Source organism: Enoplosus armatus, chromosome 16 (genome assembly GCF_043641665.1).
Source record: "Enoplosus armatus isolate fEnoArm2 chromosome 16, fEnoArm2.hap1, whole genome shotgun sequence".
Classification (NCBI taxonomy): domain Eukaryota; kingdom Metazoa; phylum Chordata; class Actinopteri; order Centrarchiformes; family Enoplosidae; genus Enoplosus; species Enoplosus armatus.
Genome location: NC_092195.1, coordinates 14495267 through 14520357, shown reverse-complemented (window position 1 = coordinate 14520357; position 25091 = coordinate 14495267). Strand labels below are relative to the sequence as shown.

Here is a 25091-nt window from a genome sequence, read left to right as displayed (position 1 = left end):
ATGGATCCGAAGATTCAGGGGGGAACTGCAACTCCACCCCCCCTCCTCTCAGGTGCCCCCACAGGGGAGCGAGACAAGGAGGGTGGGGGTGGAAAGAAAGAAGAAGAGGAGGAGAAGAAGAGAGACAGAGAGAAGGAGGGAGCTGCCACTGTTTCTGCTGGTACAGGAGGGGCAGGGGCAAGTGGGCCAGGAGGTGCCAGCGGTGACCAGTCCCATTTCTCCATCAAAGAGAGCAGCCTGTCTGAGGGCAATGTCAAACTTAAGATTGGCCTTCAAGCAAAACGCACCAAGAAGCCCCCTAAGATCTTGGAGAATTACGTGTGCCGACCAGCCTTTAGGGCCACTGTGAGGCATACAGGTCGTGGAGGAGGCAGTGCTCGTGGAAACCGTGCAGGGGCTACAGGTGATGGGCCAAGCAGTCAGACCCAGAGTCCTTCACATGGCAGAGAAAAAGAGAAGGAAAAGAGTCCCAGTGTCAACAGACCGGCCCCATCATCTTCATCAACCCCCTCTGCTAAAGCTCCTACACCACCTCCTCCTGCTGCTCCTCCCGCCAGCACTACCACCCTGTCACCCTCCCAAGTTAATGGGAGTGCTCCAGCAAAAAGGGTAAGGAGGGAGAACATAATACATTTTTGTTCTTTAATTCAGCAATGGATTCACACAAACCAAATGTAAACATTCAGTTTTAACAGCTCACCAATGTATTACTTTTATTTTGTGTACATACTTGTGTACATTTACCTTACTTCCATAAAATGTTATTCGTCAGTCGTCAGCAAGCAGTGGTCCACAACAAAGTTATCCTAGTAATCACCATATTATTGCACAGATAAAGAGCAGAGCATAAATTCTTCTTTAGTTTTCTTTGTGTTCTCTGTTGGCCTGTCTCTATTCACCATGCACCGCCCCCTCCAATCTCCCTCCGTCTGTGTCGTCTGTCCTCTGTCTCTGCATGGTCATGTCCTCTCCACCCCCCTCCCCTGCACGACCCCTCTCTCTAGCTCCCCCTCTCTGTCCCCAATCTGACCCTGATAAGTGTTATTGAGTTGAGTGTAACTCCCCCCATGGGCATGCCCGGGAAGCAGCATTGGACAGAAAATCTCATCAATGAATTGCAGTTTGTAAAGGGGTATAGAAATCTATTTCTGATTGATTGTTTGTACTTTTAGCTCAAGATATCTCTGGCCAGATGTGTTAGGTTCAGTGGCACGAGCACCAGCTGCTCAAATGTTATTGTCATTGGATATCAACGTATGACTTTAGTACACAAATTTTCACAAGTGTTTAGAGACAAAACTGTGTATACATCCCTGTAATTTAGAAATTGGGAGGTGTATTCCTTAAATGTAATAATTATTCCTCAGTTATCACCTATTAGTTCTCACCATCACTTCTTTTTTTTTTTGCAGGGTTCACCAAAGATGGATTGCAAGTCTGATACAAAGCCAGAAACGAAAGCAGTCACCACCACATCTGAGAGGCCCCTTAACCTTCACCGCCCTCCACCAGACAGCAAAACTCATCCCTCTGGGAAGAAAACAGCAACTCCACAACCCAACCCCCGGACATCTTCACCTTCTCCACCACTACCTGCGTCAAAAGAACCCGGCTTCGAAGGAGTTAAGCCTTCTCTATACACCTACAGCACTGAAAGTCAGAGAGATAAGGACAAGGGTGTTCAAAATTGGGGAGCACCCACAGTCACTGAGAAATTAGCTCAACTTATAGCGACTTGCCCACCATCAAAGACCCCTAAGCCAACTAAACCGGCAAAGATTGACCCCGCTCCTCCTATCCCAAGCTCTGGCTTTATGGCCCCCACAGCCAAGCAACGAGACAGGGCTCTGGCCAATAGGAACACATATTCAAGAATGGTACACCTTTCTCCGCCACCTCCTGTATCACGACCACCTGGTCGGCCCTATGGTTCTAGGAACAAAGACAGTGTTATGGAAAATTCACCTACCCTGACATCACTGAGAAAGGAGGACACAGAAGGGGCTGGGAAAGCTAGTAGCAGCAGCGGAAACAATATCAGCAGCAACAGCAACAGCAGCAGTCGCAGCAACAGCCCAGCACTCACCTATGGCAATAACCGCCTGTCAGCCATGTCAAAGGACAGCAACAATGACAACAGCAACAGTAGCATTTCTAAGCCACAGTCACGTCCAGCTCACTGCCAACCCCACACCACATCTTCGCCATGTTGTCCCATTTCATCCTCTTCCACCACCTCAGCTGAGCAGAGGACAGTGAGTGCAGTGAGTCACCTGGGCTCCCCTGCTCCCTCACAAGGACACCATGCACGAGAGAGTCCTGCATTGGCAGAGGAAAGCAGTGCAAGTGAGATGGAGCAGGACAGGGACAGCCCTAGAGACTTAACCAAGTGCCCTCCTCCAACAGGAAACGGAAAGCCAGAAGGGAAAGACAAGGGGGCTAGTAATCAGTCACTGCGAGTTGAGAGGGGGAACAGCTGTAGTCCAAGTAAGCGCAGTCCTATCCGGGATAGTAGCCGACCCGGTCGGACTAGCAGTCCCCCTGAGTCTATAAGACAAAGGGCAACTTCTTCACCAGAGCCAGATGGTGGAGAAAGCCCACAAACGCCTCTGAGAGATGATTCCCCTGATTCATCCCTTGACTCTCCCGCAGAGCAGGACAGCAAACCCCTTAAAAAACGCAGGGGAAGGAAACCCCGCTGGACCCGTGTTATGAACAAGACGCAGAGTCACAGAGCAGGCCAGGACAGTCCCTTCGACCAGAGCAAAACCACCTTGCCTTTATCTTCAAGCTTGGAAATGCCATTGCCGCCAGTTAAAAGACCTGTGGGCAGGCCTCCCAACCCAAATAAGGTCAAACCAAATCCTGTGCCACAAAATCCAGCGTCACAGCTCTTCCCACCCCAGCCTAAGAAAAGGGGAAGGCCGAAGTCTAAAATGCCACGGCTTGATGCCCCGGCCCGTGGGTGCCTTCCTAACAAGCTGGCCCCCTCCAAGGTCTTTTCATCTTTACTGAAATCCAAAGAAGAGCAGGACCCCCCTGTTCTTCACCCAGAGGTGGACCTGAACCCACCTAAACCTATGCCTCGAAAACGTGGACGCCCCAAGCGCCTTCCTCCTACCTTACCCCAGGAGGGTCAACCTCCCACGTTGGCTCCAGAGGCAGGGGACATGGGAGACAAACGGTTCCGCAGCAAAGGAAATGGGCAGCTTATCATGAAAACTATTATTGGCAAGATCAATAAGATGAAAAGTATGAAACGGAAGCGTATTCTGAGTCAAATCTTGTTAGGCCCAAGAACAGAAGACACCCCTAAATGCACCACCAGTGGGGTGGTTGGCCCTGTTGAAGCTGCGACCCAATCATTGTCCTCCTTGGCCGCTTCTTTTGGGGGAAAACTAGGTCCTCAAATTAATGTCAGTAAAAAGGGCACAATATACATGGGTAAGAGGAGAGGCCGTAAACCAAAAGCAGTGACTAATGCTACAACACCACCACCAGAACCCTTCCTGTCCCCAAACACCACTTCCCCTCTCCATCACCATCAATCGCAGTCCCAGCACCAGCTCTCCTCTTCAGAGGTGTTTCCCTCCCCATCCCTCTCACAATCTAGTGGAGGCCACAGTCCCATCAGCGATGCCAGCTTTGTGGAGCCAGGCTCAGTGCACTTCGCAGGTCACTCTCACTATTCTAACCCCCATCATAGCCACAACACTTTCTCCTTTCCTCCCCCAACATTTTCAGCCCCTAATCCTCGCAACCCAGGGCTGGGCCCAATGTCATCATCTATGGTCACAGCAGCTTCCCAGAAAAAGTCATCTTGCCGTGGATATCATCAACACCACCATTACAGGCAGCACTACCATTATCATAAGCTTTCCCCTCCCAGGCCGCTCCATCCCACCTCCCCTGCACCCCTCAGTGAGCTAAAAGAAGCTACTCCGTCACCAGTCAGTGAGTCACACAGCGAGGAGACAGTGCCCAGTGACAGTGGTATAGGAACAGACAATAACAGCACCTCTGACCGTGGGGAGAAAGCTGGAGGGGCAGGTGGCTTGGGTGGAATTGGGATGCCACCCGGGATGGGCAGTGGATTATTAATGCCAGGGGTCATCGGTTCAGCTATGGGTCCAGGGATTGGCCTTAATTCCAGAGGCAGGCGGCGACACTCCACTGTGCTTATGGAACATCCCTCACCCTCTCCATCACCCCATGGGGCAAGGTCATCACCTGATCCCAGAAGATCGCACCCAGCAGCTCCCGCCACCTCCTTAATGGGACACAAGGAGAAACATAAGCACAAGTGTAAACGCCGCAGCCATGGGTGCCCTGGCTATGACAAGCTAAAAAGACAGAAAAGGAAACGCAAGAAGAAGTACTTGCAACTGCGCTCCCGGCGGCATGACCCAGACTTTCTTGCTGAGCTGGATGAGATTGTTGTGAGACTGAGTGAAATACGGATAGCACACCGTACCACAGGGCACCGGCTCGGCAGTGGAATAGGCATAGCAGCGGGAACAAGTAGAGCGCCAGGAGTGGGGAGCAGGGCCAGTGGTGGCATAGGAGGCACAGGTGGCCCTCCTCCACATCATTATGTCCACAGGGACCTCCTGCCTACAATCTTCAGGGTTAACTTTGGCAGCTTCTACTCCCATCCTGCATACTCCTGTGACCCATTGCACTATGTTCGTAAACCAGACATGAAGAAGAAACGGGGACGGCCTCCCAAACTGAGGGAGTCCATGTCTGAGGTTCCCTTTGTACCTGGGCTTGGATTCCCACTCTCCAGTGGAGGTTTCTACCACCCCTCCTACGGTGTTCCCTACTCCTCTGGGCCTCTGGGGTTGGGCTATTACAGAGGCTATCCTCCAGCTAGCGCTCTGTATCCCCACCCACACCACCAGTCACCTCACACAGCCCCATCCCACCACTCTCACCACTCACCATCTTTCCCCCCTCCTCCCCCCACATCTTACATGCATCATCACCACCCTTCACATCTCCTGCTGAACCCCTCCAAATTTCACAAGAAAAAACATAAGCTGCTAAGGCAGGAGTACCTGGGAGGAGGAAGGTCCCCTGTCCTCTACCCACCCATGTCCTCGGAGCTTTCCTTCAACTGGCACCACAAACACAAACACAGACACAAACACAGAGAGCGCTGTGCTGAGGAGGACAGGGAGGAAGCAGCAAGAGGAGGATCAGGGAGTCGGGCTAGTGCAGGGATTTCTGACAGTGGAGCATCAGGGAAAGGAGAGCGAGTTAGCAGTTTAGGAATGGCAGAATCTTTACAACGATGCCGCTTTGGACGAGACACCTCCAGCATCAGCGCCAGCAAGCAAGCTGCTGCCACCTCTGCCAACTCCCCTTCTTCTTCGTCATCGTCATCTGCAGAGAGGTACAAGCGCAAAGAGAGCTCCATGTCCTGTCTAGGCCCTTCCAGGCTTGCACTGGGTAGCAGCTCAAAAGGCCACCACCCAGTAGAGTCCTGGTTTAGGATGGGCAGCTCTAAGGCAGACTACTCTAAGCTTTCACGGAGTCATGTGGCACCTGGCCAGGGTCCCTTCTCAGATGGACGGGCTGAAGACCCTGCAGGCTGTTCGGACAGCGAGGATGAGGAGCCTCTCACCCCTACGGAGGATGTAGAGCCTGGAGCCCATGATTCTCCAAACCTTACAAATTTGTTTGCCTCTGCTCTCACCCGTACTACGCTGAAGGGGGGCAGGAGCAGAAAGACTGAGATAGTCACAGAGAGCTCCAGCTTCTCCCGCATGGACCGGCCGATGAGGAAGGACCGCTCAACATCAGCAGAAAGGAGAGAGTTAGGTAGGAACATCCACTGATATTCAGGTTACAACAGCATCTGCATAGTTCATTTAAAATAAAGAAAAACTGTATAGTAAACAGTAACAATAGCAGCAGAGAGCTATTTACATTTGTTTGGACTTGGACATTCACTGCATTAAATCCCATATCATTCATGTAGCCCTAAAAGCATGTGAGTTTGATGAGCTATTCAGCACAGAAGATATTTTGCCCCAAAATAAATTTGGCATTGTTAAAGGTTATTGGAGTAAATTGTGCACCAAATAAAATTTCCAAAAACAGTTTGGTTGCAGTTTTATCAAGAATCCTGTGTTTGAATATGATTGGCGGATGTCTGATGAGCTTTATGGCTTGGCACAGCGATGGTGATTTTGGCACAGTGTGTAAATCAATTAGATTCAGCACTGATTCCAGTACTATGTATTTGGGCAATAACCCTTTCAGACATTGCCAAATGGCACAGCAAGTGGGCTCTCAAATCTTGCTTGGTCTCTGCTCAGTGAAGCCTGGGTATCTCTTGAAAATCCTTCACAGTGCTGAGAAATCGTGTAGTGGTTACAACTGGAACCATCCATACCTCAGTTGTGGTTAGATCAAACAACACTGGAAAATTATCTGTTCTGACTCTGTAGCCAGCTCATCTCTACCTCCGCTGTCTGTATATAGAAAATACAAAGTAGACTGGGGTGGGCCACTTATTTTGGTGAAAAGGTTCTCCTTAAAAGACACAGTGACATCCCCTGTGTATACCCTGACATTTGGTAGCTCTTACTAGTGGTTACGGGCTTTGCAAAAACAAAATAAAAGCTTTCGTAATGACTCAAATTGGCTGCTCTGTGAGTGTGGATGGCCGCAGTTGGCCATAGTTAATATAGCATTCCTGCCAGAGCTAAAGGGGTGGAGTGTTTTGTTAACATGCTATATTTAGTAGACATTTCCCTCAAAAGCCCACAATGTGATGCCTAGTCCTATCCTTCAGTACACCCAGCACCTGGGCTGAGCTAAAGACACAGTGCCTTAGCAATAGTCTTGCTTCATCAGTGTGACTCCAAATGCCCCCTGACTAATGTGCTTGTGTGTCTGTGCGTGTAAACAGTGGTAGGGTGGTTGTTTGTATGTGAATGTTACTTAATGTTTACGTGCATGTTAGTAAGTGAGATGGGACGCCTTAAGGTCCTTTTTGAGGCAGCATGGTGCAGTTCAAACCACGCCAGGATAATCCTGGATTAGAGCTCAGGACTTGGGGTCAACCAGCGGTCACAGACTGCACCGTGAAGGTAGAGGAGGCCAAGGGTGGGGACTGGGCTGGCACACAAGATAAGTGGGGAATGATGGAGGTAGATGCATACTGACAGAAGAGTATGGGTAGAGAGTGATGTGGGAAAAAAGGACTGCAAGGAAGGTCAAGGATAAGGTGTGGCATAAAAGAGCAGGTGTGAATATGTATGCTTCCATCCAAATGTTAAGATTTTAAGTGAATTTCCAAATCAACATAAGAAAATGCAAATAAATGTTTGTTTTCCGTCACAACCCATCAGCAGGGGTCAGGCAATGGTTACATCTGTTGTTCACTCTGTTAAGGTAGTCCATCGGTTGTCCCACTTTGACCCTGTCTTACCCGGTGACTTGGGTTACATATGTGCGCTCCCTGATCTCACTGTGGCTAGTTACAGTTATCTGTCAATCTGTTACAGTTACCTTTTTCATATCTCCTTTGTATATACCAATTTGTCCCTGTTTAGTATTCTTTTGAATCTGTGGCATTTCTGTCCAAATCAAATTCCATTAAAAATTAAACATTTGCATGGAAACTTTGTTAGAGTGCCACAAAGAGTGAAAGAATGAGGAGTAGGGTTTAAGAATAAGACTTTCTTTGTCAACTAATAGAGGGGCAATCGAGTATGAAGACGTTAAAGGAAAATTTATGTAGAATAAATGGAGTGAAGTGATTTAAGTTTAAAGTTCTGGAGGAAGAGGTGCTCAAGGTTCTTAGAAGCCACTCCTGCAGAGTGTGAGATTAATTAAAATATGTAGAAATATAGAGGGAAGAAGGGTTTTCTAAGGTCAGGCAAGGGGAGGAAGGAGGGAGAGGTTGAGGAAGTCGGGATGATGAGGCACAGGAGAACAATGTTAATGGAAAAAGACGAGGAGAGAGAAAGATTTGTGGAAAGTGAGTCCTGTAATGTCAAAGGACAGGAAGTAGGAAGGAGAAAGTGTTTTTAATTTTCTGTTTCTTTGACTAGGGTCATCAGGTATCCAGACAAGAGGTGTTGCCCTCTCGACCCCTGAAGGGCCCGAAGGATCCCTGCACCACCGGCAGCAGCACCATCAACAGTCTTCTCTGTTTCACTCCCACGGCTCTGCTTCCTCCTCCTGCCTCTCCCCCTCTCAGGACTGTTGCCTGGATGCCTCCCTGCCCCACCACTCCCATCGGGCACAGCCATCCAAACACAGCCTGCATCACGTCAACAAAATCCTGCGTGCCAAGAAACTGCAGAGACAGGCTCGTACTGGAAACAACGTGGTGAAGAAGAGGGGTCCTGGACGTCCCAGGAAACACCCTTTACCATCCCCGCCACCATCTCCACCACCAGTGGTTGAGTTGAATCAGACTCGGCACAGGGACAGAGGCGGAGAACGGCCAGCTGGGGGCAGGGGGTGGGAGGGGGACACTGTGACAGATGCTATTGAATCGGTAGTCCAGGGCCAGCATAGAAAAGGTCAGAAGAGGAAGCACTGGGAGAGAGATGGGGATGAGGAAGAAGAGGAAGAAGAAGAGGACGGGGAGATAGAAGAGACCGAGGAGCGATTGCCAGACAGAGAGGAGAACCTGGGCAACCTAGTGGCAAGGTCCAAAACTGGGACAGGAAGAAGCTGGCTTACCCAGGACGAGCTCCAGCACTTTCGTGGGTAAGCAAATCTTCATCACACTGTTGCATGTTAACCTTTATACCTAAAAGTCTCAGATGTGGGTCACTGACAAAGATTTACAGTGAGAACTGATGTTAGGATTTAATGCTAATGTATAAAGGAACATTTATTTTTATTGTTAAATCCAGTCATCAGTACAAACCAGTCATGGTTCTATTCTTAGCTCAATGGAAAGCAAGCCAGATGGTCACTGCTCCCCAGAACGCCCAGGCGCCGTCACCAGGGAGCAAGCTCCGCCCATGCCCATAACCAGCCAAAGGGAGAAGAGACCAGCCAGACCTCCAAAGAAGAAGTTCCAGAAAGCGGGGCTTTACTCTGATGTGTACAAGACTGAAGAGTGAGTTTCAAATAAATCTTAACCTAAATCTTTTTTTTTTTCTTCTGATGTTCATGTTTATTTTAGATATCAATGCATTATATACTGGTTTCCTTGAGTGCTTGTGAACTGACGTTACATTTTATTATTACTGTTACTATACATTTTAGCCCCCGGAGTCAGCTTCTGCAGCTAAAGAAAGAGAAGTTAGAATACATACCGGGGGAACATGACTATGGATTGTTTCCAGCTCCTATACATGTTGGTGAGTCCCAAATTGGATCTTTTTTGTGCACTACACCTCCTATTTTTAAAACACAGGATTTGTAATTACTACAAAATGACTTCACTCATGTTTCTATGTGCAGAGGTAAAACATGTCCTGTCTCACGAAGTTGGATTCGTCAGTTTTGTAGAGTAAAAGCCACAACCACTCTTTTGACTTCTGTCAGATTTGAAGGGCTTCTCGGTTCTGGGATTACTCATCAAGATTATCCAGATAACTCAGTAAACTTATTTCTAGGAACAGGACCCTTCTTTTAACACAGGCATACATTTTCAGCTATGATAACATGAAAAACACATTTTTCATCAAGAGGTCAAACTTCTCATTTACATACAGTATGTGAATATGATTTTGATTTATGTATATGGTCAAAAATTACTTCCTTCATCTCTCCCGTTTCAATTTTATTTTCTCTCTCTCCAAATTTCCCCTACTTTGTTTTTTCAGGGAAGTACCTGAGACAGAAGCGCATTGATTTCCAGTTGCCTTACGACATCCTATGGCTGTGGAAACACGATCAGGTGATCAATCACGCTAAGCACTTAAGTGTTTTTAGGGTTTTTCCATGCTCACAGTAAATTACTGGCAGGTAGTTTCAAAAGGTACAGCCCCAGTGGTGGCTCACATAAGTATTTGTTTCTGTCTTTTAATGGTTACCATTCTGCTTTTGTCTTTCAGCTTTACAAGAGGCCTGATGTCCCCCTTTATAAAAAGATCAGATCAAGTGAGTATCCGGCTTTGTTCCAGTGATAAATCATGCCTGATCAATTTATGTGCTTGCATTTCTTTGTTTTAGTACTTTGGTTGCCCTAAAAATATTTGATGGTCTCACTGCTGGTCACACTTCATGAGAGTGTCTGTAAATGTAAAACAGTAATCCCCTGTCTGTGTCACAGATGTCTATGTGGATGTGAAGCCTCTCTCTGGTTATGAAACAACTACATGCAACTGTAGACCTCGTGAGGAGTCGACTGAAAAATGCTGCCTGGATGATTGCTTGAATAGGTAAAGACAAATCACAGAATATAATGGCGGCTTTTAACAAGTTTCCCATTGGAGAATACAATCTTATTATATTTCAGTACTCAGGTTTAGTCATATGTTTGTCTAGGAAGTAAGTAATAGTTATTAATGAAACAAACACGAATAGAGCGTATTCATGGTATCAAGACAAAAGAGCAGCAGCCTCAGCCTCATCTTACATTTTTTTAATTGTCCATTTCCCCAGGATGAGTTTTGCTGAGTGCTCTCCCAGCACCTGCCCATGTGGTGATAAGTGTGACAACCAGCACATCCAGAGACATGAGTGGGTCCAGTGTCTGGAGCGATTCCGTGCTGAGGGCAAGGGCTGGGGCATCCGCACCAAGGAGTCTCTTCGCTCTGGACAGTTTATCATCGAGTACCTAGGAGAGGTGGTTAGCGAACAAGAGTTTAGGTGAGACAGTCGGGGTCACGTATTATTCAAGAAATTCTTCTTGGGTGTTTTTCTGCCTGTCCTCAGTTCAGGACTCAATTTATCTTGACGTGGAAATTAATGAAAACCTCTCTTTTAATCTTCCATTCCCTCCCTCTTACCACATTTCAGGAGCCGTATGATGGAGCAGTACTTCTCCCACAGTGGCCAATACTGTCTGAACCTGGATAGCGGCATGGTGATTGACAGCTACCGAATGGGCAATGAGGCGCGCTTCATAAACCACAGCTGTGAACCCAACTGTGAGATGCAGAAGTGGTGGGTGTCATGGCAGCTTTAAACCAGTTCCCTGCTAATGTCCTTGTGGTGCTTTTGGGTTCTCACCAAAGCCAAGATTTGGCTAAGCCTTTTCAGGCACGAGCATGAGCAGTTGCCACAAGTTGTTAAGGACGGGTAATTGAGCCAGACCTGGCATACACTGCATTAATTTGACTGAGAAGACAAAGAAAGCATACTGCGTTCACTCGCATGTAAATGGTAATGTTAACTTCCATTAGGTGTACAATGAGAGTAGGGTTTACCATTTAAAAGGGCCCCTGTGGAGTTTTCTTGTAAACAAACAAAAGTTATGTTTACATTGAATGTTACTCACCAAAATGCACTGTGAATCCATGAGGTCTAACAAACGTGTCAAGTACATTTCCTTTCTCATAAAACATTTGCAATGCCACTAACTGAAATTACATTTAGTCATCCCCTTTTATTGTTAGAAATAATGTGAATGTGGTTTTTAAATGTACTGTTAATAGTTTTGTATTATTAAAAGGAAGAAAAAAGGTGCGCTGTAGGCTACATGTCATGGGCAGACAGTTAGTGGTATTGAAGAGGAAAGACCACACCAGACCGAAATTACATTTGTAGGTGCGTTTAGATGCAGTTAAATATGCTGCAGCTGTGTAGCTAATTAATTAATCTAGCCTGCAAACTGACATTAGCAGTGCACTTGTCCTCGGTGAATGTTTGTTTGGTCGTTCAACAAGCCTTAGGAGCCTTTGGTCGTTCAACAAGCCTTAGGAGCAGGACAATACGTTTTTATGTTTGTAAGTTAGATAAGAATGTAAATTGATGTAGCACACAAATGCAATTTAATTTCAGCTGGACTTTTAAGTCTTTTAAATCCATGTTTATTAGCTTGCAGTCTTCCCTATCTTTGTTGGCACATTGCAGCATATCTTGGTGTGTTACAGCCACCTGTAAATCAGTGGAATAATGTGACAACATTGGTATGACTGTGTATTACGTCACCCGCATGCATGCACGTGCATGTTTGTCCTTGGTACGTGCACGAGACAAACAAAACGGGGGCCCATAGAAAAACAGCTTTATAGCACTACTAGAGGTCTAAAACTCCACAGGGAACCTTTAAGGACTATCGGGTACATCGACAGTCAGTCTGTGAAAGAGGCAGACAGTGTTAAACAAGCGACGCTGAGAATCTTGGTGGATTGTTGTGAGGGGAGAGTGGGAGAATCTGATTGGAAAATGTTCCAGCTTGATAATTCAGTATTTTGTTTTCTAAATGCTTCCGTCATTTATGGTTAACGAACTGGAAAATACTAGCCTATTACCTAAACAATTTCAGTTAATTGCTATCTGTTTGTGTGCCTGATGATTCGTGTGAGCTGGGTAATTTCTTTCTCACTCTGTAAGAGGCAAACTGAGAATAGTGAAAGTACCAGAAAGGAGAGAAAGATATTCAGCATATAAATAATCACTTTGTTACGGTATGATCCAAACAGAGACAAGGCCAGCGAAGCCACAAAAAGCCCAGCTATGGCTATTTTATTCTTGACTCCTCACTCTTTTGTGTTGTGTGGATTTATTACAGCTACACAGTTAAACCCCTTTAACCTAAAGTCGTCACAGTGTATGTTCGGCAATATTGTGTTGCCCTAGTTTGGGCATCTTACACAAGCGCTAAAAGAGACGCGTGTAGCAGGTGCACTTCATTGTAAACGAGAAAGCTCTGCCTCAAAACCCCAACCTAATTAATGTGGTTGTGTGGTGGTAATCTGATGAGATCACCTTAGTCAGTCTCTGCCAGTGTTCAGAGACCTAAATGGCTTAAAGGCCTTGCACCACGCCAAAACAATTCACTGGTTTCCTGAGGGATTGTTCTCACAGCATGGCTAAATCCACTGCAATTGGAGAGACCTGGCTGAGCAGGCCTCCCTGTGCCTGACTTTTATAAGTGAAAAACCTACTTGGATTTTTCTTTTAGTGTGGTTTGCCTGTGTATGGTGAAGCTGCAACATGTGTGAACACAGTTTAACCTTCAGAGGGGTTTATTGTGGACAGCTAATGACCTAAAGAGTGGACTATCAAACTGTACCCTCTGCCCTCCAGTATAGACCAGCTCATAATCTAGGGCACTGGCCGGTGTATGTGTGTGTGTAAGTGCGTGTGTGTGTAATGTAGAGTGGCTGAAATAAAAGACTCCACAAGGATGGAGGATTTTCAGCACAAAGCCTGACGAGTCATCCATCTTGTCACAGAAGAGAGATTACATGCAGCCAGGCCTTAGATACAGCTGTAGTGCCTGAAGACAATGCGCTGAACCAGCTTTTTACCCCTATAGAAGGAATAAATTATCAAGTGGCTGGCAAACAGAATAGTGCGCTTTATTCTTAGAAGAATGGTGAAAAGCTGGAGCACTGCTTCGTTGGGATGACAACGTGTTGAGCGGTTGCCAAATCGAGCAAATGAAAACAGGGACAGTCCTCTTTTTGTCCTGATTTTAAAATACCTTAATTCAATTGTCATTCTAACAGGGCTAGTTTATCATTGTTTTAAGTCAAGACAGAAACTTGACTTCAATCTTGATCAGAGGGTATATCATTACTTATACCCCACTTACACAAAGCTCTCCATCTTGTGTCAGATGTTAGAGTTACACTCTCACCTCAAGCTCAGGGCTGGCACATGGACAACAATAAATTGGCTAACAGGAAAGCTTGACCTGAAAATGTTCATGTCATTACTTTTGTTGGGAGGTGAATTTATAGCATTCTTTAAAGCATTCTGGGGCCTGTTACATAATAAGACCAAGGGATTGTTTGGACTTTATTTTTATTCCCTATCAATATATTTACCACAATATCATATGATCTTGAACATTTGTCTGTAAACTTCAGTCAGGTCAATACACTCCTGAGGCCTTGTGTAGTAAATTAACTCTACTAACATCCTGTAACTTTCCTGTTTTTTAACGTCTATTAGGCATATTTACTATAGTTCATTTCAATGTTATTTAATTATCAATCTTCCTCATGCTTTATAATTATACGTAAAATTCATTATGTGAATGCTGCACACACTCACTCGTCCCTGTTCCCTGTGACTTCTCTGTCTTAGGTCGGTAAACGGGGTGTACAGAATTGGTCTCTTTGCTCTTAAGGAGATCACCAGTGGCACTGAGCTCACCTACGACTACAACTTCCATTCGTTCAACACAGAAGAGCAGGTGATGCACCAGCGACCGGTTTTGAACTCCTCATGGAATGACACTTTGGTTATTTTGTGTTCAGAGCTTTCGTCACAGCTGTTTCTATTTTGGCAAGACCCTTTTCTCACTTACACAACTCATTGCTTTTTTTGCACTTTCTTTTTCTCTACTCTACAGCAAGTGTGTAAGTGTGGCTCCGAGAGCTGCCGGGGCATCATCGGAGGGAAGAGCCAGCGTATTAATGGCCTGCCTCCGAAGACAGGAGGGACTCGGAGGCTGGGTCGACTCAAGGAGAAGAGGAAGTCCAAACACCAGCTCAAGAAACGAGTGAGTGATCAATGTACATAAAAATACCTGTACTTAAGATCAGATAATACTTTCGTTAGGAAAGGCAATCCTTTTATAGCAGAAGAACACTTCAGAAAATACAAAGTGTTGTTGATTGTTTTTTGTCTCAAGACTTCATGTTTACACCTGAATAGATACCATCATAATCTGCTTAAGATTTTCTTTGATTTGAAACTATAGCTGATCGTTTTCTAGCTGAAGCTTTTGCTTGGTTGATAAAAGATTTGTCGAAGTGTGGCAGTGTCTTATTAAATATCAGGTGCAGTGTCTATGTAGGGCATGAATGTGTCTGTGTCTCAGAGGTACTCTTAGTGGGCCACAAGGTGTCTAAAAAAGTAACTCAGAATACCTTAAAGGGTATACTTTTGAGTAGTATGACCTAAAATGTACAGTATATCGTGGTATATTTCAAACATAGGCTTTCAGCAATGTATATCATGGTTTTAAGGACGAGTCTTTAGAAGAAGTTGGCAAATTCTGATAGATTTTGGCAATGAAAAGAGGAGTAGCGCATACATTCATAAGCTGAGGGGTGTTTTCCATTAAGATCATGCTTTAATACAACTTTCTTTATCTTCAGGAGGAAGAGTCGAGTGACAGCAACAAGTTTTACCCTCATCTCATGAAGCCCATGTCCAACAGAGAGAGGTAAACACACACACAAACTGACACACAAGCAATACATAAGAGAAACACAACTCTATCAGACCAATTGATTTTTTTGTCCCTCACTTGTATTGGATGATACAAGATTGCATTTTTAGCAGGTGCAAAAGTTTTCACGCATGCCTTTCTCCAGGGAATTCTGTTCTGTTGCTAATGTTTCAGGTGTGTTAAGTGACAAACTTCTTGACAAAGGGGTTTGACAAACATTTCACTGAGGATGAATAGTATGTTTACACATTTCTGCATCCCTAATGAGAAATGGTAATGCAAAAAATACTTGCTGTTGAAATATTTCAGTATAAAACAGCATTTGGTTAGATTTCCTGTTTAAAAGATCTTCCATCAGAGAGAAAAGTACATTTGACATATGAAGTGTGAGTTGATGTTGGCACATACACAGAGACGCGGTGTTTTCACACTCCCGTCCTCTCTCTCCCTCAATCATCAGGAACTTTGTGCTGAAGCACCGAGTGTTTCTCCTGAGGAACTGGGAGAAGATGAGGGAGAAACAGGAGCTGCTGAAGAGAGAGGGTGAGAGAGAGAGGGATGCCAGCAGTTTGTCCATATATACACGCTGGGGAGGAGTCATCCGTGACGATGGCAACATTAAGTCAGGTGAGTGTTCAAGCTTAGAGGCGTGAAGAGAAAGTGATATAAATTTGGGAACACTTGAGAAGAAAGTTGTGAAATAACCCATTTTAGTGGCTGAGGTTGAAGTGTGTCTTGATAAACATGTTAGCTAAGGCAACACTGGAATGTGATTTATGTGTGTCATGTAATGTAATGTTATTTTTTCAGCTTGCTGAGCATGTAACTGAAGAAAAAATGTGTAAAAACTTGATGCATAATGCTCGCGCCCTGTTTCCAGATGTGTTCCTGACGCAGTTCTCGGCCCTGCAGACGTCGCGGTCGGTACGCACACGGAGACTCGCCGCTGCTGAGGAAAACACAGAAGTCACACGCACTGCTCGCCTCGCACACATCTTCAAGGAGATTTGTGACATGATCACCAGCTACAAGGGTTAGTGTCTATGTTGAGGAATAAACATTATGTGCCCACATTGGTGTGTGTGTGTGGGCACCAGTAGAACATGTAACCTACTATTCTGCTATAGTATATTCTCATTAGTATGACCTCTAGCCTGATCTGTCAGTGCCTCTATGCTAATATCTGATATTCAATATTAAGGCTCTGTGATTGAGAAATGATGACAGGAATGTTATTCTTTTGTCTTTCCTCAGATTCAGCTGGCCAGACACTTGCTGCTCCGCTGGTGAACCTCCCATCCAGGAAGAGGTAAGAGTAAAAGTGAAAACCAGCATATCGTCTGGTTCATTCATAATGTTTTACTGTTTTCCAGACAGCAGTGTTACTGTGTTATCTGGTCTATCAGTGTACAGCACCCACATAGTGTAACAGTTTTATTCTGTGCCACATCTCAGCCGTGACAGCCTGTGCTTTGATTCTTGTCCAGTATTGATAGTAATCAGTTTTTTGTCAAAACAATAACAGCTCGTTATTCTTCTTTGGCTACATGGGACTAGCACTGTCATGGTCAGGGGTGTGGTTTCCACTGGAGCCGCCCTTATAATATATAGACTCGTGGATTTATAAGTTGAAATAAAAAACATAAATATTGGTGATTTTATGGATGCTCAGGCTTATCCAGCTTTAAAATGTTTTCAAACCAGATAAGCAGAGACTAATCCTACTGCTTTGTGTACCATCAGGAACAGCCAGTACTATGAGAAGGTGTCTGACCCTCTGGACCTGAGCACCATCGAGAAGCAAATCCTCACCGGCCACTACAAGACCGTTGAAGCGTTCGACACAGACATGCTCAAAGTGTTCCGCAATGCTGAGGTAGGCAGGTGTCCCATCGGTTGCTAACATTAATGATCCCCTGCTATTTACAGTGAGAACTGCAGAAAGAGCATTTGTGTCCGTTTACATATATGTTACATATATGTATCTATATGTATAGATGTCTTAAATTTAAATTTAGTTCCTTGTTCCTGTTGTCAAAACACAGGTTAAGACCCTGGATTTTTCAAAAGGTTCTTGGTCACCTGGGAAAGTTTCTATGGGGGAAACGCCCTATTAACTGGTGCTGAAGGATAAACTCACTCCCAAGAGAGTCAGATCTGATGTTGAACTTGTGCCAACATCATAGTATTAGTCAAATATCTATCAAACTAACTGCTCAATTGATGCTCTAGATCTTCTCTTCCTGTCAGATTTATGTCAACAATCATTAGAAGGACCAGTATGATGATTAGCATGAAGGCTAAGGCTGCTGCAGCATCCAGTCTTCCTCATTTAATAACACTGATAACAAGAACACGTGTCTCTCACGTTTGGTCCCAGATTCTTAGAGCCCAATCAATATAAAAATGGTCATTTAAGCTTTTACTGTGCAACTCACAGCACAACACATTCTTCCTCCCACTCAGCTCAGTCAGTTATTTTCTTTCTTCCTGTCTCACACTCAAACACCTCCCAAATGGGATATAACTTCATGACTGCTGATCCTCGGCACATGTGTGCAGGCCCTTTTGATTTACATCTGTATAGCTAAGCAGTTTAAACAAGTGGCACTTGAAACCTCTCAGAGGAGCTTACTCTTCCAGTCAAAGAAGTTTGAAGTGGACGTCTGAATTAGATTCACCCTTTGGTCCCAAGACCCCTTTTGCCAGACTGAAAAGGCGTGAGGGGAATGTGGTTTATTGTTAAATTGAGAGCTTTGGGGTGTAGCATTTTCTGTGAAATTTTGGCAGCTGCAAAGACAGTTTTGAACGCATCTTTCTGTGTTAGTGACCTTTGTTCTGTAGGAAATTGCCCGTAGACCTTCAGACAGATCAGGTCAGAGTTTTGTGTGAGTGACTGAATGATGAGGGTATAATTCTGGGGTCAAACGGACATTCGTCTGCCTTTATATTTGATCTCTTTATGCTGTTCGTGAGGTCCTTGTTCTGTGCATCAGAATACACTGTCACTAACAGATTCACTGTGAGATAATTTCCTGTCAATTGTTGTTTTTGGCAAATAAATAAAGCAGCTACATTTACAACAATCTTGTTTTCCCACCAGAAATACTACGGCAGGAAGTCATCAGTAGGCAGGGATGTGTGTCGGCTGCGGAAAGCCTACTACAGCGCTCGTCATGAAGCTGCTGTCCAGATTGATGAGATCGTGGGCGAGACCGCCAGCGAGGCCGACAGCTCGGATTCACTGGAGCGTGACCATGGCCACCACCACGGAGGAGGAGCCCATGACAAGGACGACGACGTCATCCGTTGCATCTGTGGAATGTACAAGGACGAAGGCCTGATGATCCAGTGTGAAAAGTGCATGGTAAGAAGCAAGGTGTCAAACACATACAACTGGAAAAAAGCAGGTAAAAAAATCTGTATTTTTACCACCATAGAAAGAAAGATGCAGGTTTTTTTTGGCTCACTGGCTGATCGGTTACATCTGTTGTAGTAAGCGCTTTCTCCTGAGACTTCACCAAACTAAGGAGTACTTTGTCAAGGAGCTTTTCCAAAGGAGAGAGTGCAGTTATTTATTTTTAGACAAAGAAAACAAGGAGGGTAACAAATATTGATGGAGCTTATGTTCAGAAGCTACCACGGTTGTGAATCAAGGAGATTGTCTTTGCTAGTAATACAGACTCAATTCAACTATCTATTTTCTGCTTTCATTTGATTCAACAATTGTTTTTGTCATTCTAGGTGTGGCAGCACTTTGACTGCATGCGGCTGGAGACCGAGGTGGAGCACTACCTGTGTGAGCAGTGTGACCCTCGGCCCGTAGACAGGGTACGTCCATCCCATCGAAGCAACCATGAGTGCACTGAATGCGTGACCTTAATGTTGTGTCCAAAACCAGTTTTCTTGTTTCTAAATTATCACCAATCTCTTACATCTAATCTCACACATATGTGTTATTGTTTTAACAGGAAGTTCCCATGATACCCCAGCCTAGCTACGCCCAGACTGGCTCTGTCTACTACATCTGCCTCCTTAGAGATGACCTGCTACTACATCAAGGTATAGTAACAATAGAAACCAGCAGTCACAAGCTCACACATGCTTGGAAAGGTCCAAGCAATTTAAAATCTTGTTTTTGCTGACCAGTGGTGCAGTGATGTACAGGTGGACTCTCATAGTCATAGGTGATGTCATAGGTGCTATACTATACCTGTCTTTTGTATTAAGCTGTCAATTTCTTGCAAAAGTTCACCGTTGTCGACAAGTAACCTGTCAGTGTCTGTGTCTTGTGTGCAGGTGACTGTGTGTATCTGATGAGAGACAGCAGACGCACTCCTGAGGGCCAGCCTGTCAGACAGTCTTACCGTCTCTTGTCTCACGTCAACCGAGACAAACTTGACATTTTCCGAATTGAGAAACTCTGGAAGAATGAAAAGTGAGTTAATCAGATGGAGAATTATTTGAACAACTAGCATGATGTATTGTAGATACCTGCCAATGAGAAGAGTTACATGTTAGTAGTATGTTGTAGGAACTGCTGATGGATCATTACATTGTTTAATTTGCCTTTTCTGTATCAACTCAAACTTTAAAGGGGTGAGAGGTTTGCCTTTGGCCACCACTACTTCCGTCCTCATGAGACGCATCATTCTCCATCGCGGCGGTTCTACCAGAACGAGTTGTTCCGCATGCCGCTCTATGAGATCATCCCCCTGGAGGCCGTGGTGGCAACTTGCTGTGTCCTCGATCTCTACACTTACTGCAAGGGTGAGAGGAGACTCACATACACACGGATTTTTTCCCTATTGAGTTAGTAATTCATTCAACAACTACTGCTGAGGTTTCCATGTTCCTTGCTTAAGTGAAACTCAGTGAACTCTAGTAAATGCAAATGTGCTTGTCTGCTGCCAGGTGTGAATGTGACGCAGGACAGTGCTGATAAATGTTAACAATCCCATTACAGCTCAGCTCTGACCTTAGACAAACTTTATCAAAAACCACAAAAGTACAGGCATTTGCTCTTCAAATATTTTGTAACAACATTATTTACAGCAGTTCCTGTTTAATACAAAGTGTGTTCCTTCCTGTAGGACGGCCGAAGAGTGTAAAAGAGCAGGATGTGTACATCTGTGATTACCGCTTGGACAAATCGGCTCACCTGTTTTACAAGATCCATCGTAACCGCTACCCAGTCTGCACCAAGCCATATGCCTTCAACCACTTCCCCAAGCGGCTCGCGCCCAAAAGGGACTTCTCGGTGAGAGTGATGGGGGGTCTTGACAGGGTGGGGCTGCTGCACTGGGATCTATTACTGAATTAAAAACACTGACAGATATTTTAAGAGTGAAGGTAATATTACAACCAAGGGCACCTTTTTCCTCCACACTTTATCTCGCTGACAGTGTTAAGGCGGCATACAACACAATCACAAGTGAAGGTGAGGCTAACCAGAAACAAATGAGAGAAACCGCTTCTTTCTGATCCAAACCACATAGTTTGCAATGAACCACATCCAAGTTTCTGTTTTGTGATTTTGTCACACTGTTAGCATGTTGACAGCTATATATTTGTGTGGCTAATTATACCCAATGTAATTTGTAATGAAAATAAAAACAGACTTGAGGAGAGATGATAGCATCCCGTGCAACTTACTAAATACTTTCTTTTACACTGCAAAATGTAAAGCGAACTAAAAAGTGATTTCCTACTCACTGATTTCATTGTTCATTTGGTAACCCTAACCATCTGAAACCTAAGTCAGCTAAATAAAACCATGCAGAGTATTTGAAAACACTGTTTGACCCGGCTTTGATTATGACTTTTTTGCAGCCTCACTACGTTCCTGACAACTACAAGAGGAACGGGGGCCGTTCGGCCTGGAAGAGCGAGCGACCCAAAGGAGCCGGAGGCTGCGAGGACGACGCCTCTTCCTGCGACCGGGGCGACGACTTCCCACCTGAGGCTGAAGACGGGAGAGGAGTGGAGGACGACATGGACTTGGCTCCAGAGGGTCCTGAACTTCTTTCAGCCAAGCCCAGAAGAGCGGAACAGGAAGGGGAGGGAGACGAGGATGAAGACGAGGAGGAGGATGAAGACGAAGGGCAAGACGCTGAGGAGTGCAAGGAGCTGGAGGAGTGTTCAGAGAGGATAGGAGAGATGCTCGAACTCCCGTCATCCTCAGCCTCCTCGCCGCTACACCACCCAGTGCTGGGCAGGAGGGAGGCCCAGAGGGAACGGCTCAACAAAATCCTGCTGGATCTGCTGCACAGAACTCCCAACAAGAATGGTGAGGGACCGGGAACAAAGCAGGGGGGTAGGTCCACAGACAAATTAGGGTTGAACTTTCAAATCACTTGCTGTGACACATCATTTAAACATGTTGGACGACACATTTTCTTTTACTATTTTTGAATGGCTAAATTCAAAGTTGGGGCAAGAAACTGTCCATTGGAGGGAGTGAGACATGTCATTCATATTTATGTTTAATTCTTTTCAGCATTCATCTAACAGATGTGTTTTCAGATTTCTCCCATGCAGTGTTTCAGTCTGTTGTTTCATTGCTTCCGTCTGCTGACAATATTACCAAAAAGTTCAAATCTGAATCTAGACCAACTTTTAACACTAACATTCAGTGGCTAAAGGATAAGTCTGGTGATGTGCTGTATTTTTCTTTAAGAGAACCAACAATGAATTAATCATGCTAACGAGTGTTGCCTGTGGAGCCAAAGCCTGGTACAGTTTATTCCTCTGTGCCATAGACCTCTTTCCTATTCAACTATTAAAAACACATAAAGGAGCCAGGCTTGCTTTACTATAATAAACAGGCACCATTTATTTCGGGTCAGTCCCACGTACACCGTTCTGCTCCCACAAACTAGAGCACCAGAGTGCATTAATCCACCACTGAAAATAGTCCCCAGCAAATAGACTATACTACCCCTGTTGGACTCATGTTTGCTAAGAACCACAGTGCTTGGCTGTTTAAGGCAATTGCCAAACTTTTAAAGAAAATTAAACAATATTTGTGAGCCATTTTGTTTAAAGATTTACATCTTCAGGAGTAACAAATAGGTTTGGTGCTGAGTGCCACAGATAGGTCGGAAAGTATTGAGAGACAGACTAACACATTGTTGGTTTTGGTCTTTTCACTGGATTTGTTGACAATAATAGAAATGTAGAATATCACCAGCCTTATCCTGCAGCTGCTTCACAGTAAAATCCTTCCAAAGGCACCACCATGCCCCATCTTCAAGCGTAAAGCAGCTGCAGGAAGAGCTGAGGCAGCGTTTGCTGATAAAACAAACTGAGTCTGAATAAAGGAGTATACCACAAATTGGAATGACGTGGAGTCTGTCTTTCAAAGGATAGACTAGAACGACACCTGAACACACCTGTCAAAAGTCTGATAGGTGGTCTCAGAGAGCTACAAACATTTTTGGCTCACTGTTATAAAGGAGGTTGCCAACTCTGTCAGACTTTTGAGCACTTTTCAGCTTAATGCATCAGTAACAGTAGACACCCTTATCTACCTTTACCTTTGCTGTTTCTTTAATATAATACCCTGTGTCAGCTGTTTCTGTCTAAGCTCCTAATTCCCCCTCTCTCTTAATGTCCTTCCAACAGCCATAGATGTCACTTATCTCCTGGAGGAGGGTGCAGGGCGGCGGCTACGGAGACGGACGCTCGGATTTGGTGATTTCGTGGGCAGAAAATAACGTCGCCAGGTGCCTGTCAAGTACACTGCCTTCCACTTTTTGTGAGCAAGGGGCAGAAAATGGAGAGACAGCAAGAAGGGAAATGAGCATTGTTGGTTACCCGACCATTAAGGAACACAATGCATCCCTGGGGGCCTCTTCCAGTTTACCTCTTCCAAGACTGTCATCTCAACTCTGAGAGGGTGGAGGGGGTTTGGAAGCGCTGACTCCATGGCAATTTCAGCTTTTCAAGAGTTCTCAAGGAGCACGAAGAGATAGCTGACCCAGATTTCTTGCTTATTTAAGTAGTATGATGCAAAACTGTTGTTGTTGTTTTTTTTAAATGAACATAGGAGAGATACCCCATGCACTTAAATGCATCGAATATTACAGACATGGGTAGATGAATTCCACTAGCAAGCATCAGAAATGAAACAAGTGGTACTGAATATGGATGGATAGAGGGAGAGACGGTTAGTCCTTTCAGTCAATGGGGATGTGAATGCTGGAGAATTGTTCCCCCTAGTGGGACCTAGCTGCAATGACAAAGTATAACAGATGAGAGAAGATCTGCGCAGGGACCGCGGGGGAAAACGGCATAGGAGAAATGTAAGTTGAGCAGTGTGCTCAGATGCTGCTCATTAGAGAGAGAGAGAGAGCGATTGTGGGTGGTGAACTGCACTTTTGGTACCATGGATATTGTGAAGCTCTGTGTAATGTATCTATAATGAAAACACACTAACACTCTCACAGTATTGGATGATGCAGTCTGAAAAAAAAAAAGCAAGTTTAAAAAGTCTATTATCTCTTTCCTGTTATACTGTAGTAACTCATTTAGGAACAGAAGAGGCTGGGGGTGCGTTTGTTTTTAGAGGGAGGGGAGGGAAGATTGAGTGTGCGCTTTTGTCAGTCAAAGTGTCTTGTTGAGGTTTTAATTTTATTTTATTTTTTTAATTTTCTCGTGAGGCAGTCAGCTTCACCCCTCTTTTTTGAAGTAACATGATTCACCAGCTTAATAAATCAGGCGTGCGGGGGGACAGCGGCTTCAACTGTAACGCCTTACATAGCCGTGCTCTCCGACTGCCTTGTGTGCGAGTGTGTGCGTGCGTACACACTTACTGTGTGTCTGTACTCTGCCAGATTTCTTGAAGATATACCTTTTTAAAAAAAAAATGGAAAAAAAAATTAAGGGCTCGATGGCAATTAACAGTTTTAAGAAAACTATGGAAAACAATACTTAACATGAAATGTATCGTGATGGTCATATTTTCTTATATTCTGTGAGATGGGTGGGGCGGTGTATACTGTATATTGGGAGGGGAAGGGACTTAAGATCTTTTTTTTCTCTTTAGACTATGTTCCTGGTTGCCATGGAGAATGTTTTAAAAAGAAATTGTGATATTTGATGAGATTTCTTTTTTTTCCCCCCAAATGCCTCTGCTAAAAAGGGACAGCCTGCAATGTCCCAGTGCGGTTAACTGACAGAAAAATGATGAGAATGAGACACTGATGGAGGGGGAGGGAGGGAACGGGAAGCTGTACAGTGCCAAGTTATGTAAATATACACACTTTACATCGAGGAGTGTCTGCAAAAGCAATATCTTGAAAAATGGATTTTGTTTATTATTGTACTGTACAGGACTCAGCCCTAAATGTATTATGATTATTATAATAATGATAATATTATAATTTCTTCTGTTTGTATTACTATAATGAAGACACTTAAGCTCGGAGGAAAATGATTTTTTTAATGTCCATAAAATCTCACCTTAAACTGTCCTGATGACATAAAAACTTAAGCTGAGTTTTTCATTGCCTATAAATGAAATTCATCTATGTACTGCATGAGCGAGAAGAATGTCAAACGGACACAGAAGGCATTGGGACATGACAGTGACTCAGCAACGACACCTTTTGTCACTGAATTTTCGTTAATAATATTACTTCTAAGGAGAAATGTACTCCTTGTTTTTTGCTGCAAAGTGTTGAACACTAAAAAAACAAACCAACATAAAAATGTTATGATATTTTTAAATGGCGACAGACGCAAAAGAAAAAGCTGTCAGCTCAATATCATGTTATTATTTTCGTTTTTTCTTTCAAATAGGAAATGG

General features: G+C 44.6%; 1 protein-coding gene across 1 annotated transcript; it reads left to right on the top strand.

Moving 5' to 3' along the window:
• ash1l (ash1 (absent, small, or homeotic)-like (Drosophila)) lies at positions 1-23817 on the top strand. The gene is made up of 25 exons (XM_070921311.1): positions 1-609; positions 1413-5826; positions 8070-8736; positions 8921-9094; positions 9244-9338; positions 9807-9880; positions 10038-10083; positions 10256-10364; positions 10588-10794; positions 10945-11091; positions 14188-14296; positions 14456-14605; positions 15207-15274; positions 15741-15907; positions 16161-16313; positions 16535-16589; positions 17024-17156; positions 18384-18647; positions 19025-19111; positions 19252-19342; positions 19580-19718; positions 19878-20050; positions 20374-20540; positions 21113-21569; positions 22907-23817. The coding sequence occupies exons 1-25, from the start codon at positions 1-3 to the stop codon at positions 22996-22998; spliced, it is 8847 nt and encodes a 2948-aa protein (XP_070777412.1). The 3' UTR covers positions 22999-23817.
• Positions 23818-25091: the final 1274 nt, after the last annotated feature.

Excerpts from the sequence above, each read along its gene's own strand:
- ash1l (XM_070921311.1), top strand. The coding sequence starts at position 1 with ATGGATCCGAAGATTCAGGGGGGAACTGCAACTCCACCCCCCCTCCTC. Across the intron at positions 8,737-8,920 it reads GAGCTCCAGCACTTTCGTGG|CTCAATGGAAAGCAAGCCAG; the intron begins GTAAGCAAATCT and ends TTCTATTCTTAG. Across the intron at positions 9,095-9,243 it reads GATGTGTACAAGACTGAAGA|CCCCCGGAGTCAGCTTCTGC; the intron begins GTGAGTTTCAAA and ends TATACATTTTAG.